This window comes from Struthio camelus, chromosome 15 (assembly GCF_040807025.1).
Source record: "Struthio camelus isolate bStrCam1 chromosome 15, bStrCam1.hap1, whole genome shotgun sequence".
Taxonomy (NCBI): domain Eukaryota; kingdom Metazoa; phylum Chordata; class Aves; order Struthioniformes; family Struthionidae; genus Struthio; species Struthio camelus.
In genome coordinates, this window is record NC_090956.1 from 3800287 (window position 1) to 3818595 (window position 18309).

General features: G+C 43.4%; 1 protein-coding gene across 5 annotated transcripts in view; it reads left to right on the forward strand.

Annotated features, from left to right (window-relative positions):
* The window catches only part of TOM1L2 (target of myb1 like 2 membrane trafficking protein), a 58927-nt gene that overhangs the window by 28377 nt on the left and 12241 nt on the right, over window positions 1-18309 (forward strand). For 3 of the 5 annotated variants that reach the window (XM_068907790.1, XM_068907791.1, XM_068907793.1), the window contains 7 exons: window positions 50-208; window positions 953-1069; window positions 3755-3888; window positions 6382-6430; window positions 7692-7815; window positions 8906-9023; window positions 11035-11110. In XM_068907790.1, coding sequence (XP_068763891.1) covers window positions 50-208; window positions 953-1069; window positions 3755-3888; window positions 6382-6430; window positions 7692-7815; window positions 8906-9023; window positions 11035-11110 — 777 coding nt within the window. Of the gene's footprint in view, window positions 1-49; window positions 209-952; window positions 1070-3754; window positions 3889-6381; window positions 6431-7691; window positions 7816-8905; window positions 9024-11034; window positions 11111-14445; window positions 14512-18309 lie in introns of all 5 variants that reach the window. The other 2 variants (XM_068907789.1, XM_068907792.1) reach the window with 1 other exon arrangement.

Genomic DNA, 18309 nt, shown 5'->3' on the forward strand with positions numbered 1-18309 from the left:
AGTGCTGTCACCATTCAGCTTTTGAACTGCTGTCTTTCTGATGTGACAGAGCGTTCCTGAAGTTGATCCTGCAGCAAATATGCACAATTCACAGTCCCAGCAGAGGATGAGCACCAGTTCTTACTCTTCATCTTCTCCAACAGCATATTCTGCTCCTCAGGCCCCAGCTCTGAATGTGACTGGTCCCATCACTGCTAATTCTGAACAGGTATCGGGGTGATGATTCTTCTGAGTGAGATTCTTTCAGTAAATCAAATTAGAAACCAGTTTTCAGAGGAACTTTAAATTTAACTCTTCTGGCTTTGGGCGTGTCTTAGGTCTGGTTCTACTTAGTAATCTCTCCTCCTATTATACTGTAAAATCTAGCTTTGTAATTTGTATGTATGGCCTAATGGCACCAGTTATGAAAACCTCACAATCTGATGTACTAATCCACTCAGCAGTAGTGCAGGTAGTGCAGCAGGTAAACACTTATTCCATTTCTTTCTAACAGGGAGTTAAGCCTGCATCCTCAAGACCCAAGCAAACACCGTAATATATGATCTTCCTTTTTGTATGCAAAAATAATAACTTCAGTCTCAAAGATCCTGCTCAAAAGTTCTTTTATTTTTCCCCATGTTTGAGTAAGGCACACGAGGTGTACTGCAACTTAGGTCTGTTTCTCATTGCTGTTTTCGGTTGCCTCCGCATCCATACGAGCATAGCATATCTGGCTTTGTCATGGTAATGAACAGCCCTACATAGCTCTTTTCTTTCTCAGTTGCTTTTTTAAAAATTCTCTCCTGGCTAAATCTTTTACCTTTACCTATTTTTCTTTTTCACTAGAATATCTGCAGTCTCAGATATCAAGTCAGACAGAACCAGAGGTATCACAAAGCCAGTTCATGAAGATGATCTGCTTCAGGCCAAAAAATTATGCAGTATTTTGATATCTTTTTTTACACCAATATAGATTGCCCGGCTGCGCAGTGAGCTGGATATTGTTCGTGGGAATACAAAAGTGATGTCTGAAATGCTGACAGAAATGGTCCCTGGACAAGAGGACTCCTCAGATCTTGAGTTACTCCAGGTAATGATTTCCTAGTAAATCTGATTCTGATGCTTTCTATGCTTGAGTTTTGGGACTTCTTAGTTTTTGTTGTAATTCACTTCAGTGCCTTGGTTTGCTTGGTTTTACATAATTCATGTGGACTATACTTGACTCCAGTTAGTCTCATCACTTGCTGTTCTTCGTGCTTGCTGGATGCTATTTCAGCCAGTTAGGTGAAATTCCTGAGATGATCTTAGTCCTGTTTTGTGGTCTGCTGAAACTCTCACTAACTGTATAGGATAAAATCTAAAGAAGATATTAGATCTGCAGTGAGGACTGAGATAGTCTTTAGGACCACAGTGGTATAGGACTGTAAATGGAACTCTAGCCTGCTTCACTGGAACAAAATGAGGTTCATCAGGTCCACTTTTCATTTAAATATGATGTTTATTTTCAGTGTTAACAAAAATTGTTAAAACTTCCAGTGGCAAGGATTCCCTGACTTCCCTTGTAACCTATTACAGTGCTTTCTTGTCCTTGTAGCAGAGTTTTTTCCCAGTGTTGACCCCTGTCCAGAGGGTCAGACTGCATAGTCGGAAGGGTTTTCTCTCCTGAAAAGTCTGAATCCAGTGAGGCATTTGTTTTCTCAAAAGAGGTAACTTCATTAGTTGAGCTCAAGTCTCACAGGCTTGAGACTTGCTTGAGACAGGCTTCATAGCTGCTTCCCCAGGCCAGTGATAGCTAGGGATGCTATTGGCTGAAGAAAGTAATTCTGTACCAAATGTAACGTAGATGAGGAGTACTCTGATCTAGCATGCCAGTTGCTGCCCTTACCTTTTTATTTGCCTTTGCATAGCTTCAGAAAGAGGCTGCTATCTTGATCCTCCATCAGGGAGTATGGGCTCCCACAGCAGTACATTTGGAGGAAGGTGGGGAATTGCTCTCTGTGATACATCAGATTTTGAAATCAATCCAAAAATTGGCCTCTCCCGTGCAGTAGTATTGTGTGTTTGTTTCAGAGTCATCATGGCAGCTGATGAGAGGCTTTGCAATAAAGAGTCTTTCAGTTACTGCCCATTGGGGTTGGACTGATCAAAACAAAAGAAGCTTCCAGGAAACCGAGTTGGACCAAAACGGTGCAGAACAATTCGCTTACATTCAGAAATGACCACTAACATCTGGACAGCATAACCTTACAGCATAGCTTTAAGGTGAAAGAGCATGACCATAAAGTGTAGTGACAGCATGGATTCTTTATTCCAACTTGTTCCCTTCGCTGACTGATGCATCCTAAATCTGGATCACAGAGCTGAGGAGAATCCATTTTTGATGAAAAAGGATGGTTAGCCTTTTGAAAGCTGTGAGCCGCGTGCTTGTGTGCAAGAACTTCTTGCTTTGAGGTTTATGTAGCCATCCTCCTTAAATAATTCCTGACATTTTCCCCAACAATCAAATGTAAACAGCTTGCTAGAGAGCCAACTCTAAGCAGAATAGATAGGTACTGTCAGCCCTCTCGGAATGGCAGCAAACAAACCTCTGAAATGTCACAATCTGCTTCTAAAGTGATGGGATCAAAACTGACATTGGAGAACACATTCCTCAAGCTGTTAAGGCAGCTGGATTGCACTAGGTGAAATTTATCCAGAGCTTAGGATGTCAGACCAAGCAAGGAAAACAAACACATTTTTGCTTTCATCCCGAAGGTTGTGTACCAACAAGTCATCCTTGTTTAGCGCTGAATTTTTGCTCTGAAGTGGAGCTGGGGGGTGGAAGATGACAGAGGGACATGCTTTAGTTGAAATGTCAGTGCTTATTGAAGTAAAACCGTGGGCCTAATCAGTGGCACCATGCCATATGTCACGTTTCTTCTTGTAGTTCCTCCCCAAAGTACCAGTTTTGACCTTTGTTCTTGAGGCCTTTCAGAGCAACGGGAATGAAGAATTCTACCAAATAGTTGGTGATGGAAAAGATGTCCTGGAAGCACAAGAAATCCTCATTTAGACAAAGTTAAACCCAGATTTCTTGACATGAGAGATTCCTAAAATAAATCCCCTTGCCTTATATTCTTTAGAATTTTCCTCTGGTATGCCCCACTGCCTTTTTGTAGTCCCTTATCTGTGGACTTGCTCCTCTGAAGGGAGTGTTTCTTTGTATAGTTCAGTGCTGAAGTGGGGGGTGCTCATCTTTACCTCTTCATACTCTTGCTCCTTGTTGCGTGTTCACTCTCCTCTTCTCAATATCTGGTGAGATTTCTGTTCTCAGTCCTTCTCCTCCTGGTATATAGCACATACCTGGCTACCCGTGGTAGCCCTGGTGAACTTTTCCTTCCCCGCTTTTAACACGACCTGCATCTTTTAGTCTTTAAGGATGGTAAAAGAGCAGACTGAGTTTTCCTTGAGGGCTCTCTTCTGGAAAGCTGTTGTATTAACATGTTTTATTCTTAAAAGCAGATCACTGAAATACAGATACTTATTTTTGAAGTGCTCAGAATTAAAGAAGAAACAGGACATTGAATTGTAAATAGGCTGTCAAGGTTTTAGGCCACCATCTCTTGAAGGGCATGTTTGATTAGATGTGCTTTTGGGTGACATTCAGCCATCCAAAGATAGACTTGTCTTAGTGTTTCTCAGTTGGGGGATATATTTGACTGTGAACAGAGCTCAACTGAATCTACTTATTGCTAGCTGCTTATCAGAATGTGTGTGCACAATGTATTCTCCTTAGGAACTGAACCGAACCTGTAGAGCTATGCAGCAGAGGATTGTGGAGCTTATCTCACGAGTGTCCAATGAAGAAGTCACAGAGGAACTGCTGCATGTGAATGATGATTTAAATAACGTCTTCCTCAGATACGAAAGGTGGGACACCTTTTCCATCAACTATTTACACTTGTTCTGGGTTTTCACATAAGTGTAAAATAGATCAGTTGACAGAATTGGCCATCTGGGCCAACAGTCCCAACATAACAAAATGCAGAGCAGCCACACCACAGAAGGCATTTACAGAGTCTTCATGTGGTATCTTATGGTAAGTTTCCAGTTTCAGGTATTTCTTTTCTTTTTTAATACTAAGATTTTTTTATCATAGCCATTCAATTGTTTTAGGGCATATCTGTAAAATGCAGGGCATCACTGTGCATTCTCTGAACTAGTCTTGACCGTCTTGAGTCTGTAGATCCCTGTTGTGCAATGTTGTACAGATACAGGAGTTTGGGACTGTCTGGGGTAGTATAGCTGCAGTTGTCTAGCTCCGCTTCCTGTCTCAGGCACTGCACAAATGCTTGTGCTGCTTCTTGGCTTGGGGAGGCTCCTCTGAGCTCTCTCCCTCCTCTGATCTCTGAGGTTTCTAGTTCCAGGGTTGGTGCCAGGGGAGCTGGCTGAGGTGGACATGACCTTAGTATGTATAAGGGTTTTGTTTTTAAGTAACACTTAAGATCTTGGAGAATTCTGGCTCGCGCAGGGCTGAGATTTTAGAGAGTCAATCTGTGAGGTTCATCCCCAGGGGCGGGATTTGGGTCACAGGACTTTGAGCATGTTAGACAAAGGCGCTGTCAGCCACATCTGCTGCAGTAGGTGACACGTGATACAGCAGTCTTGGGAAAGTTTAATCTTCCCCTTAACGACAGGCCTGGGGAGTGAAGCACTAAAGAGTACCCTTTGTTCTTTGCTGTTAGCACAGCTTTGTTTCTTAAGCTTTTAAAAATAAATTAGACTTTAGATCTCTGAATCTGTGTTGTCACAGCGAAGGCTGGAGAGAAGACTCAGTGGCCTCACTTTTATTTTTGATTTGGTCCTGCAGAGAAGACTGGGACAAACTTTGTAACAAATGCTGACTTACTATATGAAATGGTATGTTTCGTGAATGAATATGATTCTACAAGTTGCAGAGTGAAACTGCCACTAAGGCTCAGTCTGGTCACCCTTAATATTTTTTTCCCCCTTTCCTTCATCTGCAACTTTGCTGACAGGGGCTAATATATTTTTAAGCATTTAAGATGAACTTAAAGATGAACTGAACAATATTAGCAGGCTGGCTGTTGTAGAATAGCTGTACTGGTCTGAATGTTTCAATAAATTTCCATCCTCCTCCATTATTCCTAACATTCCAAGTTCATCACACCTGTTTCTACTATGGCTACCAAACGGTGTCAGTGATTCAAGGAGGAGCTCTGGCCTTCACTGTGGAGCTTTGTATGTAAAAGAACTCGTGGTTCATAAGCCTTCTGGTGAGAAATATGAGGTGGGAGGTGTCTGAGGTTTCCAGTTAGGGGAGCTGGATTTCCAGTAATACTAGACACCCACAGTTTCCTAAATTGAAATTTGGGCCTGAATTTATGTTTGCAGCCTTTTAAATCTGCAGTTTCCTGTGTTACTTTAAGAAAAAAATTAATTTGCTTGAGATTTCCAGTTGTGTTTTGTTCAGCTGGAGAAAACCCACAGGATTATATGAGTATTTTGTTTTTATACTGAATAGAGAACTCAAATATGAGACTAGTTTTACATGAGGAAAAATTGTAACTTCAAAGAAGTCGTGATGCCTCAGACAGGCCTTTGGAGGAAGTAGGTCCCCTGCCTTTTTGAGTATATAAAGGCTGGATTTAGGTTTGGGGCCCCGAATGCATGGCTGATTGGGGAAGAAATAGAGAAGATACCAGATCTTGACTAGCTAGACTTCTTCCCCTAAGAAGCGTGGGATTTTTATCTAACCCTGTTATTTTTAGTACTTAGAAAGTACCAGCCTATTTGGACATAGGCTCTGACCGTCTCTGAGCTGACCCGGAATGTTTCAAGAAATGAATTTGCTAAGTATTGTTTCTCATGCCATGTGCTACTTGGGTAGAGCTGCGAGAGCGTGCATACGGCTTCTAATTTGCTTTTATTGCAGCAAGGGGGAGCTGTTAAATGGGAGTAAGACTCACTGCAGTGCTCAGCTGGGAGTATCATTCTTGCCGCAGTTCCTCCTGTCCCTTGGCTAACAGAATAGTCTATCAAGGAGCACTTAATGGAAAAAAAAAATAACAATACAAATCCAGTGATGTTTTTTGTGCATCTGTGTGCTGCAAGATCAGATTGATCAGCCTAATACCCACCGTAGACAAGAAAGCAACTTCTGTAGCACTGTCCTCCCTTCATACTACCTTGGAATTAAAGGTTTTAAGGTTCCCTCTTGAACCAAGGAAAGCTAAGTTCAGTGGTAAGCACGATGTGACTTTGTTATAAGCCTGTACCTTTCTTTGTTTATTGGTGGCCTTGATCATCAGTGTTGATTTTTTATATATATATATATATATATATATACACACATGTATATATATGTGTATATATATGTATATTATATATGTTTTTTAACAGATTTGAACGATACAGATCAGGACGTTCAACGCAAAACGCCAGCAATGGAGTAAGTACCTAACTCCATTATTATATCAACAGTTACACCAGCAGTTTCTCAGAAGTATAGCTATACTGGGTCAGATAAAGTCTGTCCAGCCCCATAACCTGCCTCTAGTGGCTAATAGTGGATACCAGGGGAAGAACATAAGAACATGGCAAACCTGAAGTGACAACTCTTAGCTCAGGAAGACACTAAGCTAAAAGTGACATCTTTACGTTTACAATCCTTGGTGGATTTTCTTTCATCTATTAATTTTTCTGGTTGCTTTTTGAATCTGTGCAAACTTTTGGCATTCACAGTGTCCTTAAGCGGTGAGTTACACAGTTTAACTACACATTTATACATATATATATATATATAGTGTGTATACAGACACACACTATATATGTGTGTGTGTGTCTGTGCATAATAAATATTTTGTTTACAATTGAACAAGCCACTTAATGATTTTATTTGATCCCTTTAGTTCTTGTTTGTCGTGTCTGATAATACAATGGTTAAGATTCATTTTCTCCATGCCACTCATAATTTTAGGGATTTCTGTCATCTTCTTTTTCAGTAGCCCCTTTTCAGGCTGAAGTGTTATAGTCCTAGTTGTTCGTTCTGTGAAAACTATTTTATACTTTGATCTTCTGTCATTCCTCATTGAATCTTCTTCTTTTTTTTTTTTTTAATTCCCTTTCCTCTTTGTCAGGGAGAAGAACAGAGACAAGCAGAGTCTTCAAGATCTGAGTGCACGATGAATGGCACTATGATATGTTCTATTCTGCTCTCTTCTAACAATTTTCTCTATTTACTTTGAGTGCCACTTCTTCTGCAGTGCGATGCAAACTTCAGCACAGGCTCTGCAATGTAACTTTAATCAAAACAAAAAAGCTGTGTTTCTGGAAACAGTTTATACCTAATGTGGAAGATGGTAGCAAACTTAAGTTTGACTTAAGTCTGATATCGGTCCAGTGCTGAAGGAGGTGGAGAACCAGAGACATGTTGGCCAAATCTGAAGAGATGTAGTGGAGGAGAGTTCCACTGTTGTGCTGAGTGGTCGAACTGAGCCAGCCGTGGAACCCATTAGGCTTTCTAGAGGCTGACCCAGAATAATACCTTTTTATTCTGTACTTAGCACCCTGTGATCCAAGTGACTAGGCCATTTGGCAGTTTGCAAAGGGGTCTTTTTAGGAGGTACCCATTATTTGTTGATGTTTAATTTTGCACTGCAGGAAGAAATCTCTGGCATGCCTAACTTGCTGTGCTTTGTGTGTCCCAACAGGTCCTGAATGAAGTGACAGAAGATAACCTAATAGATTTGGGTCCTGGCTCCCCAGCTGTAGTGAGCCCAATGGTTGGAAACTCAGCACCCCCATCTTCACTTTCTTCACAGCTCGCAGGGCTTGGTGAGTATCTGATCTAAGTAGTGCTGATGAGCATTGTGCTGTAATTCATGGACTTGTCAAGGCCTGGGCAGTTTGTGGGTCTCAAGCTGCATGCAGTTCTCCAGCGGGGCTTGTACTGTATCAGTATAGCCCCTCTAGTGGTCACTGGGGCTGCTAGGCCCCACACTTGGCCCCTCACTTGGCACTCACATCCAAGTGTGTGAGTGCGGGAGCAAATCTGAGGGGTTGCTGGGGTCCCCATTACTCACCCGAAAAGCCAGTGAAGCTCTTTGCACGGTGGAGTGCTGGGATTCAGGAGGAGATATTTTCCTCTCTCACTTGTGGGTCAGGGAGACTCTCCTCCCTTTGGCTCTCCAGTGATTACTACTGCCCTGTAGCCTTAGGAAGGTTTGGGGGCGTGGCTTGCAGGATTAGAAAGATTCTCCCACTCCTCTGCACCCTTGCAACCTGTCCTGGGAACCAGCCTGGCACAAGGGGAGTGGTGCGTTACCCAGAGCGAAGAGTGGAGGAAAGGAGGCAGACGTAGGTTCTCATTCTTGGGAAATTTGTACTACTCCCTTTATTTCAGCTTAGCTCCCCATGAAATCAGCCAGGTGAAAGTTCTTGAGGTTTTCACCTCTTTCAGCACTGCCCCCATATCAGATCACTTGATTTGGGACTGTTGCTTTCACAGTCAGTAGCTGAGATACAACGCTGCGGAGAAGACTAGAATCTGTGCCCAACATTTTGGACCATCTTAGTGAATGGTAAATATCTCAGGATGAGATTGGCAGTAGGTGAACTGCCAATTTCCAGATATTGACTGCTTGGTCAGAAACAGTTATGGAGTGGTGCTTTCAGGAGGAACAAGACAATCTCCACATTTGTCCTTTCCTTAGGAAACACGTGATTAGCAGCCTCTAGCCTCTTGTGGGCAGAGATAGAGAGCTGTTCATACATGGTGCTCCGTGCAACATAAGTGTTAACTAGATGCTGTCTATAGCTTTCCTGTGTTGTTAATAATTTCTTGTTTAACCTGTACTGTCATGAAAGTGGTGCTTGCGTATGATTTGCTATTTCATTGGTTCACTTCTTTTGCCTCTGGTTGCAGACTTGGGTACAAACAGCGTCAGTGGCACACTGAGCTCTCTACAACACTGTAGTCCTCGGGATGATTTCGACATGTTTGCACAGACAAGAGGCAGTTCCTTGGCTGAGCAGCGAAAGAAGTATGTTGGAGTTTGTCTTTAGTGCTCTTTGAGTCATGGCATTACTGTTTTATAGGGGCATGAACCTGAGACTTCTTTGCTTCGTTCCAGACTAAGAAAGTTGTTTTGATGTATGTTTTTCTGCTTTGAATCTAGGCCTTATGCTTTATTAGCGTGAGCAAGTAGGGAAGTTTTCGCTGTGGTAGAGCTGCCTGGCTAATTTCACTTGACTGTCTTGGTTAATGAGCTGACTGGAAACTCGGAAATGAACTTACTTTAATTTCTGCGGATGCTTCCTTTGAAAAAGGCATGCGTTCCCATCTGCATGGTCAGTGCTTGAGATATAGGAGTAAAATGGGCCTTCACCAGAAAGTCATGGATATAGTCCTTTGGTGACCGAATTACTATCATCAAGGGCTTGGGGATGAATTACCATGTAGTTGAATTCTCCCTGTGGCCCAGCAGTGAGGCACTCTCAGGCTGTGAAGGCAGTGTAGCTTGTCCAGCTGCCACGCTCTCCCTAATTTGTTTATATGTGTAGGGCTTGAGTCTCTAGAGCTGCAGATCTGGCACTTTCAAGGGCATTAAATAGGTCCAATTATTTCAGTAGAAAATAAATCCAGGCTCGTATTTAGAAATCCTTTGATCTCCCTCAAATGAGACTCATTAAAAAGACACTCTCAGGTATTTTTCTTTCATATATTATTTCTTGCCTCCTGATTTCAAATTCAAGAGGATGTAGTGGCTCCCAGCAATCAGAACAGTTGAGACAGTATCTTGTCTCAAACAAGAAATGTTGCTGAGTAGTCTAGCACAGACCTTAGCAGATTACCAAAAACTTACCAGCCTTGTGAAGAGATCAGCTCTGGAAAACTTCACTCAGCAAGTTGATTAGGATTTTCCATTTGCAACCATCAATATAGCTGTTTGTGCTGCCTCAGCTGCAATATCAGTGTTGAGAAGACATGCTATCATGTAGAGGGCTACATTACCGCTGGAGATTTCAGTCTGAGAGCCCTAATGTATAGTCAGAAAGGAGATGCATTGCAGAGAGATCTAATGGAGGTCCCTCTGTCCCTTGTGCTAAACGAAGCATGAAACTAGTCTTCCCACGCTGCACCTCTGTCTCCTTCTGCAAGCTAATAGAACAGGGAGCACACATCAGTCCGTGATTTCACAAGGGAGGATTGCTATGTCTTCCTTGGATTGTACGCAATGTAAATGGAGCAACAGCAGTGCAGTAAGGACATGAGTGTGCCTTGCTGCGATCCATAAGCGAGAGCCTCTGGGTGCTCTGCTCAGAGCTTGGGAGAAGGCAGCATGCTGGAAGGGAAAAGTGCGCCTCCTGCTCAGACACGCAGCTCCTCCCAGGGGCTGATTTATGGGCAGGTGCTGGCATCTGCTTCAGCTGAGGGTTCACCACTGTGCTCAGAGGAAGAGTGATGTTATTGCCTCTGTCACCTGACTGCTATATGTCCCTTTTCATTAGCAATTTAAGAAGCTTTTTAAAAATCCAGCCTCTGTAAATAGACAGTGATTAACCAACTGAGTGCACTTTTTTGGACCCTTTACTGTAGTTGCTTAGTTACGTTAGCACGTAGTTACTGTTTTCGAGTCTCCCTCTGCCTCCTCCCCACACACAACAAGTTCAGGCTTCCAGATGTCATCATCAAAGCTTTGCAAAACTTAATCTCTTAATCAGGCCTCTTTTCATACTCCCCTGCCAGTTCTTGGACCCACTAATGGATCCCGCTAATCTCATAACCTGTTTTCCTACCTCTCCCATAATGCCAGTCTTACTGTTTTTTCTATCTTTTCATAAACATCCTTATTGTATCATGTCTGAAACTGATGGACAGTCTTTATACAGAGCACACTCCTCTGTTCAGAATGCACTTAGTGCACTCTAAGGCTTATTAACAGAAAAAAGTACTTTCTGATTTCAAGGGGAGTAAATCAGAGCAGCATGTGTTTTCTGCATGGGTGATGGCTGAACTTCTGTCCAGTTCTGTGGTTTGTTCCTTTGTTTCAGCGTGACGTATGAGGATCCTCAGGCGGTCAAAGGACTAGCATCTGCCCTGGACGTTCGAAAACAGAACACGGGAGGGGTAGGTCATTGCTCCGCATTTTGTTATCTGAAGCTGTGCATGGAATCCAAGGTATAGACAGCTGGTTTAACTAAGACTTGTTGTTCTGTATGCCAGTGACATACTAGTACTGGCTATTTTGAAATTGGTATCTAGGAGCAAGTACTTGCTAAGTAATGATTTCTAAAGAGCTACTGCTTAGCACACCAGCGTAAAAGACTTCCAAATCATAGTGGGTACATGCTCCTGTGTTCTTGCAGCTTGCCTAGGGGGTCCAGCTCTGTGACTGGAGTCTCTACTTAAATGAATAAGTAGCGAACAGCCTGTGAACACCGGTGTGCATTTCTTTGGTTCGTTTTTGCTTATGAACATCTAGATCTACTAGACTTTGCTCTAAGGGTAGGGATACATGAGCAAGTTACAGCAAGAGAAATCATGTAGACGTTTAATGCTTGAGATGCCTTGCCATAACTGCCCCTGTTTGCAGTCTGTTCTTTCCCAGGGAAGGCTCCCTGCTGCTTTGTGTGAGCAAAAGAGGCACATGAGCAGTCACCTCAGAGCAGCTGACACTAGAAACTTGTCTAAGAGGGAGAGGTTGGCCAGCTTTGTCTGGATACCTGGACAGTAGACCGTGAAAAGAGTTTGCAGATCATCCCCCAACCCCTTTTACCGCCAGCTCTTTAAAACCCTCCTGTTCTTTTATACTCAGCTGTTGTAATCCATGTAAGTTTTTAGACGACTGAGCAAGTTCAGACCCTCTTCCTAGTCTAATTTTGCTCTGTACTGACCACTAGGGAGCATGGGAGAGCCAGTGTAACGCACACACCTCCCTCCATGGCGAATTGCCTCTCCATCCCTTGGCTGATCCCGCCCTGGTTCTTTCATAAGTTGACATGGGAGTGCTTTGGGCAGCTGGCATGCCTGGCAGCCTGTGCTCTGAGCCAAGGAGAATTTGTGTTTGGAGCCAGCTGGGGTCAGATCACAGCTGCCTGCCTGCTTTGGCCACAGTTCAGTGATAACAGGGCATCAGCAATGATTTCTTATGGAGCATCCCCCCACCCCACCACTTTATCTGCTTGTTCCTGTCCTTGCATCCTGCAAAAAAAAAGGAGTAATTTGTAACTCGGGTCAGCCCGGTGACCAGTTTCCAAGATGGCCCCACAAACACTCCTGCCAGCGCTACTGAGGGAAGAGGGGGGAGGCATGGGGAGGTGGCGGCAGAAGTACATTAGGGTGGTGAGACAGGAATTCCTGAAGCCAGCATTACAGCCCAAGCCCCCAGGATCACGGCGCTGCAGTGCTGTGTTGCTGGGAGGACCTCGGAAAGGATTTGAGATTCTGTTCTTTGTTCCTAGCTAACCAAAAGCAAGCACTGAAGGGGGTCATATTTGGCTACTGGTCAAGGGGGCTGTATTCCCTTGGTGGCCATGGGGTCATGTCTTATCTATTAACACTTTTGTTCTCAGCCAATTCTGCTTGGGGCACCAGTGTGACGTGTCGTTCACACCAGTGTAGCTGCTTCTCTGCCTGAAGTATTGTCAGTTCAAAGGGCTATGTCTAAGCTAATCTGATGGGTCAAAGTATTTTGGAGCAGACGCTTTATGGGTTGTGGAACTTTGGGCTCTGAGATGTTGTAGCTCAGACTTCCAGCCTCTTTTCAAAGGTCTTGATGACTGTATCATGTAGTCAGAATAGCTTATTTTGAAATGTAATCTTTCAGTAATTGGTAAACAATACTTTTTATCAAGTGTCGTGAGGCTCGTGGGTGTCTCTTCTTAAAGGAAATAAAAATTAAACTCTCCTAAAGTTACCAGTCCCAGCATGTGTGGGAAAAAATCTGGCAGTGCTCAGTAAATGAAAGACACGCATTAATTTGTGTAGAGAGCTAATTTAAGAACAGCCCTAGGGAGGAGCCAAAAGCTTTGCAACACATTCTTCACACACTTCTTGTTCCAGCACAGTTGTCCAGTGGTAAAATCCAACGTTTCTAATGTAGTCGTTCTCAGAACGGTCTGCAGAGAGATGGCTGGTCACGTGGCATTAGCTGTCTTTTAATATGATTTAGCAGCTGGAAACAAGGCAAGCTAAAAATACACCGTTTTCTTAATATTGCTTTTCCATGTTGGGAATTGCTTTTGTTGCCACAGAGAAGTTGTGTGATCACAACTGGGAGGAGAAATGTCCAAGAAACAGTTCTGTAACGTTACAGAGACAGCAGATAAAGTTGGGAGTGATTTCCCCTTTTTTTACCTCAGCACAAGTAGTGAAACAAAGTATACAGTATTACAGCTGATTCTCCGTTATCTGTTGTAATGGGGACAGGAGAGGTAATCCCCCATAAGATGTGTATTTGGAGTGAGGTATATAAACACACAAGTGGCTCTGTAGAGTGGCTCTGGCCAGTGAGCTAAGCTGGCACCGCTAAGCTCTGCCGGTCCCGAGCAAGCCCCTCTGGAGCTACAGAGATGACTCTGCTCCACGGCCCTGGTTTAGGGATGTGGTGTGAAGAACAAGAAACCATCTTGAGAGTCTTGGCGTCACTATGCTACACAGTCTGCGATCTGCGCGAGCCACTGTGGGGAACTGGCATTGTCAGCAGTCCTTTTAACCTGCGTCGCTCTTAGAGACCGGCAGTTTGAAAGATTGCCAGAACACTTCAGCACACTGTGATAATTTACCCTGCTGCTCGACACCATCATTAAAGCTGTCATATTACAGAATGATAGAATCACACGGTTGAGGTTGGAAGGGACCTCTGGAGATCAGTTAGTCCAACCGCCCTGCTCAAACAGGGTCACCTAGAGCACATTGCCCAGGACCCTGTCCAGGTTATTGTTAGAGTTTGAGGCAGAGTTTGGGAGATTGGTTGTTGAGATCGAGCAGGTAAGTAAGGTATGCTGTGAATTACAGCTTTATAAACAAGGGAAATTCCCCTGTGCCTTATAGTAGGGTTTCCAGTGCAGCCTGATTTTAGTAAGTTGTGTAGCTTACACTTTCTCTTCTTCTAAGAAGACGACAAACATTAGCCTCACTTCTTATCAGTAATGTTTTTCCTTTAGTAACATGGAGGAAGTGCTAAAATTCTGTGAACTGTCTTTATGAAGTGAAGTAGTCGGGGTGAAGCCTATTCCTCCACGGACAGAGTTGAGAGGCAGCGAATGGGGGTGTGGCTGTTGCCAGAAACTACTCTGTGTGTGTGTGTGTGTGTGTGTGTGTGTGTGTACACGTGTGTGTGCGACAGTGTGTGTGTCTGTGTCTATATGTATGTGCACTTTTTAACTTGCTGCTGTTGTATTACTTTATCATGGGTGTTGCTGTGGTTTCTCTCTTTATGGACCTTTCTGTTCTCAACACAGAGGAGAGGTAAAGGTGGGAACTCAGACATGGAGCCCATAGACAAGTGGCTAATTACACAAGGAATGGTGAGGACTTCACCAGTGAAGCAATTCCTTCTGCCCACCCCAGTCCTTTTTTACCTAGAATAACCATCCTTCATTCACCTCTCATCCCACCCTACTGAACCACCTCAAATCAGACAGTACAAGGAGTTTGTTTCCCACCTACATCATTACCTGGGACAAAGAGAAACTTTTACATCGATTACTGGTTTGTCCTGTGCAGTGGCCTGGAACCAAATGAATCATTTGCAGGAGCCCAGATCACCTTCAGAACAAGCCCGGGGATCCTATTGGTTCCTTATACTGTCTTGATTTACCTTTGCAGTATCCACTTTTCTTGGGATAAACACAAGTCTCGTGTATCTTATCCATAAAGAGGACATTTCTAGGTGCCTTTAAACCAGCCCCTTCTGGCAACATTTAACTTCATGGTCTGGAAGAAATATGTGGAGGTTGTGGGATCATTCTTAGTTGGACTGAGTAATGTAAGGTCACTTCTGTACGAAAAGAAGAGGATGGGAGAACTCCTAGCTAGATTGACATCTTCCACCTCTGTTAGGGAATTATGCTGGCATTACAATTCAGACTCCAAAAGGTATAATAGTGTTTCTGACTCGAAGGATTTAATTCCTATGCTGAGTGATGCCAGTGTTTTGATAAAATCCAAGCTCCTGGAGATCACTGAATCTGTGCGCATTTTGACCTTTTTGAAATTGTTGCTCATGAACCTGCTTGGAGAGAAAAGTTCAAAAGCCTATCTTAAGGGCAGAAGTCAGAAAGGAGGTAACAAATAGCCTCGGATATGCCTTAAAGCCAAATTTTGATACCAGTTTTGAATTCTCGGGCTGTATAATCCATCATTTTAGGTGTTTGAAAATAGTACCAATAACGTGACCTAGCTGTACAAAGTCCTAAAAGGCCTTCTGAGACTATCCTTGTGACTGCAGCTGAGGTAAAAACATGCAGTCCACAATTCCCTTGTGGGCTGGGGCAAATTTGCAGTGCAGCGTGTGGGGACTGGGCATCAGGGGCCTGTGGAATGGGAACACCACTAGGGAGGGCCTTGAAAGTCCCAAACTAAATCTCCCCATACATAGAAACAGAAACCTATCCCAAAGAAGTTCAGACTGAGAAAATTCAGAGTTTGTAATATCAGAGTACACCAGCTCTATGAAACACTTTTCGTTTATTCTTCTAGATTTAGGTCTAATCCAGATGATTTCTGAGGCCCAGTGTGTGAACCTGTCTGAAGAGCATGCCTGGTGCATGCACAGTGATTGGATACGTGCATATATACATAGTCATATCTGCCTATCTATTCAAGGACACAAAAGCCGCTCTGTTAGCATACGTAGGTAAACCCAGCTGCAGGTACCTTTCCTTGGGAGCCAGAGTTTCATTTCAGCGTCTGTCAGAGACCCACAGCTCCTAACATGAGAGTGAAAGAGCTGTAACATGAATGGTGCTTGCTTCGCCTCTGATGCCGTTGACTGTGGTTCACAGAGGCTCTTGCTGTTCTGTGGCGCTGTTGCAGCCAGAGATGTACTGTACCACTGTTAGATGCTCATCCATAATGAATAATCCAGTGATTGAGTTAGTTCCTCTTCTTTGCCTTTCCACTGTTTACAAGAGCAGGGAAGCATGAAATTGGCACCCCTGCCGTTCACACCGCTCATGCCACTGCTTTATTAAAAAAGCAAACACAATATTTGGTCATTGGCTTGTGGTTATTCAGTCTGGAAAAAGGATACTGCAGCATTCATGGAGGCATACGGATTTGGGGAGGGAAGGGGTTCTGGCTGTCCAGCCAGTCGCTGCTCTTACAAGCCTGTCACCCTTGTTTGTATGCTAAATAGGAGAGAGAAATATTTAAAATAAAACCAGACTAATCATTAACTCTGTTTCTCTCTTAACTGGCTGTAGTTCTTAACCGTATTTATTAATACAACCTTATAGCATTTGCAATATAAGTGGAATAACTATCATCCCAGGTATGAACTTGATGTTGAAATTCTTTGGTAACTTTTTGTAATTTTGAGATGAGGGGGGAAAGAGGGGTGAGCTGACATTGCCGTTACCTGTGCCTGTACAACAGTAGGACCATTGAAAGGATATTCTCCAACATTCTTCCTCTCAAAAAAGCCTACCAAAGTGGTGTTCACATCCCTCATGACCTGATATTCTTCCAAACCGTGGTACTTTTAAGCTTAGGGTTGAATTCTTCCCACTCCTTTGCTGTGCGTCTCAGTTCACCAACACGTCTTTGCGGAGGCAGCCTCGTTCAGGGCTCGGTGCGTACTCTCCTGGTGAATTTGGCAGCATTGTTTCTGTTTCAGTTTAATCTACAGTTCAGTTTTGTCAGCAGTGTGATGCCAGGGCTGTGGAGAAACAGACTACACCTGTGTCCGTTCCAGCACTGTCTACAAAACTCATGTAGACCTAATTATAGCTATGGAAAACACTCCTGGTTCAAATGTGAGTTACTCCACTTAGGGATGTTATGGGGAAGCTATTTCAGTAAAAGATCTGTTTGGCCTGTAAGGTCTGGGCCCTTGCTAGTTACATAAGTCATGCAGGCGTCATATAAAGATCTGTATCAGCAGCTCTTAGTCACAGACTTTAACATTAGGTGACCGCATTTTAGTGCAGGTAATTCCAGTACCCCTTGCCATGACTTTGGGCAGCTATTGAGGTTTGTGTGAATATATGCCTTGGCTAAAATAATCTGTTGCCCTGCTCACATGCCAAGTGGATATTTGTTACGAAAGTGAGGAGCAGATGTTGCTGAAGTCACCATGTCGGGAGATTTATTTGAGACAGTGGCAGGGAAACTGAACCAGAATTCACAGAAGATAATGCAAACAGTTTTTTGCCTTACATCCTGACTACCACCAAGCTGCCTGGCCAGAGAGCAGATTCTTCTCCCCAGCAAAGATATGTGAATAAAGATTAAATGAAGTCTTTGCTGACATGTTGTTAATTAGTAACAGAGTGGGATGCCGCCGTGTCTGCCTTCAATAAAGAGAGATAGGATCTAAGATGTGGAAATGGCTTGGGTAACATGAGACTATTGAAATACGTCACCTTCTTGAAGTCTAAATGATTTGAATTGCGGACAAACTGCAAAATAAATGTTTGAAGATCTTGTTTCTTCTGTGTGGTAGGACTTCTCTCCCTTTTGAAGGCAAGCAGGCATGTTCCCTTGTTCTGAAGACCACATGGGTTTCATTATCCATCAAGTCATTACATTTTATGGAGCACTTTACAGGACTAGGTATGGTACCCCATGAGAATGAAGGCTTTAGCTGCCTGGACTTGCCTATGAGATCCAGATTGGCTGGTTGTTGTACGGGCACATCAGGCGGTGTTGGGGAACATACTGCACTTGAGCTCTTGCCTTCCCCATCTATGTGATGTGTAAACAGAGTTACAAGCAATCAAGTAGCTAATTAAATCCTTGCATGTGAAGTCAGATGTGTTCTAATATTGAGGCCAGGAAGCTATTTCAAGATCACAACAGCCTTAAATAGATTATAGGACTGCAGTAGTAAGCCGGAGTAGACAGCTAGCGTGTGTCTTAGAGCTCTAATTCTGCTAGCACAGGAATGACAGACCTTTTTTTACTATTGCTAACTAAGGGGGAAAGTGAATAGCAGCCAACCAAGTATTGGTGTCAGCTTCGTTAAACATCTAGAAAGAAGTGAATTAACTAAGCTCCTACAAGGCAGTCGTCTAGCAACAATTAGCATAAACCTTGTTAAACATTTTAAGAACATTAATGAGCTCACCTGGAGACCTGAATTGTCATTTCATACCTGCTTC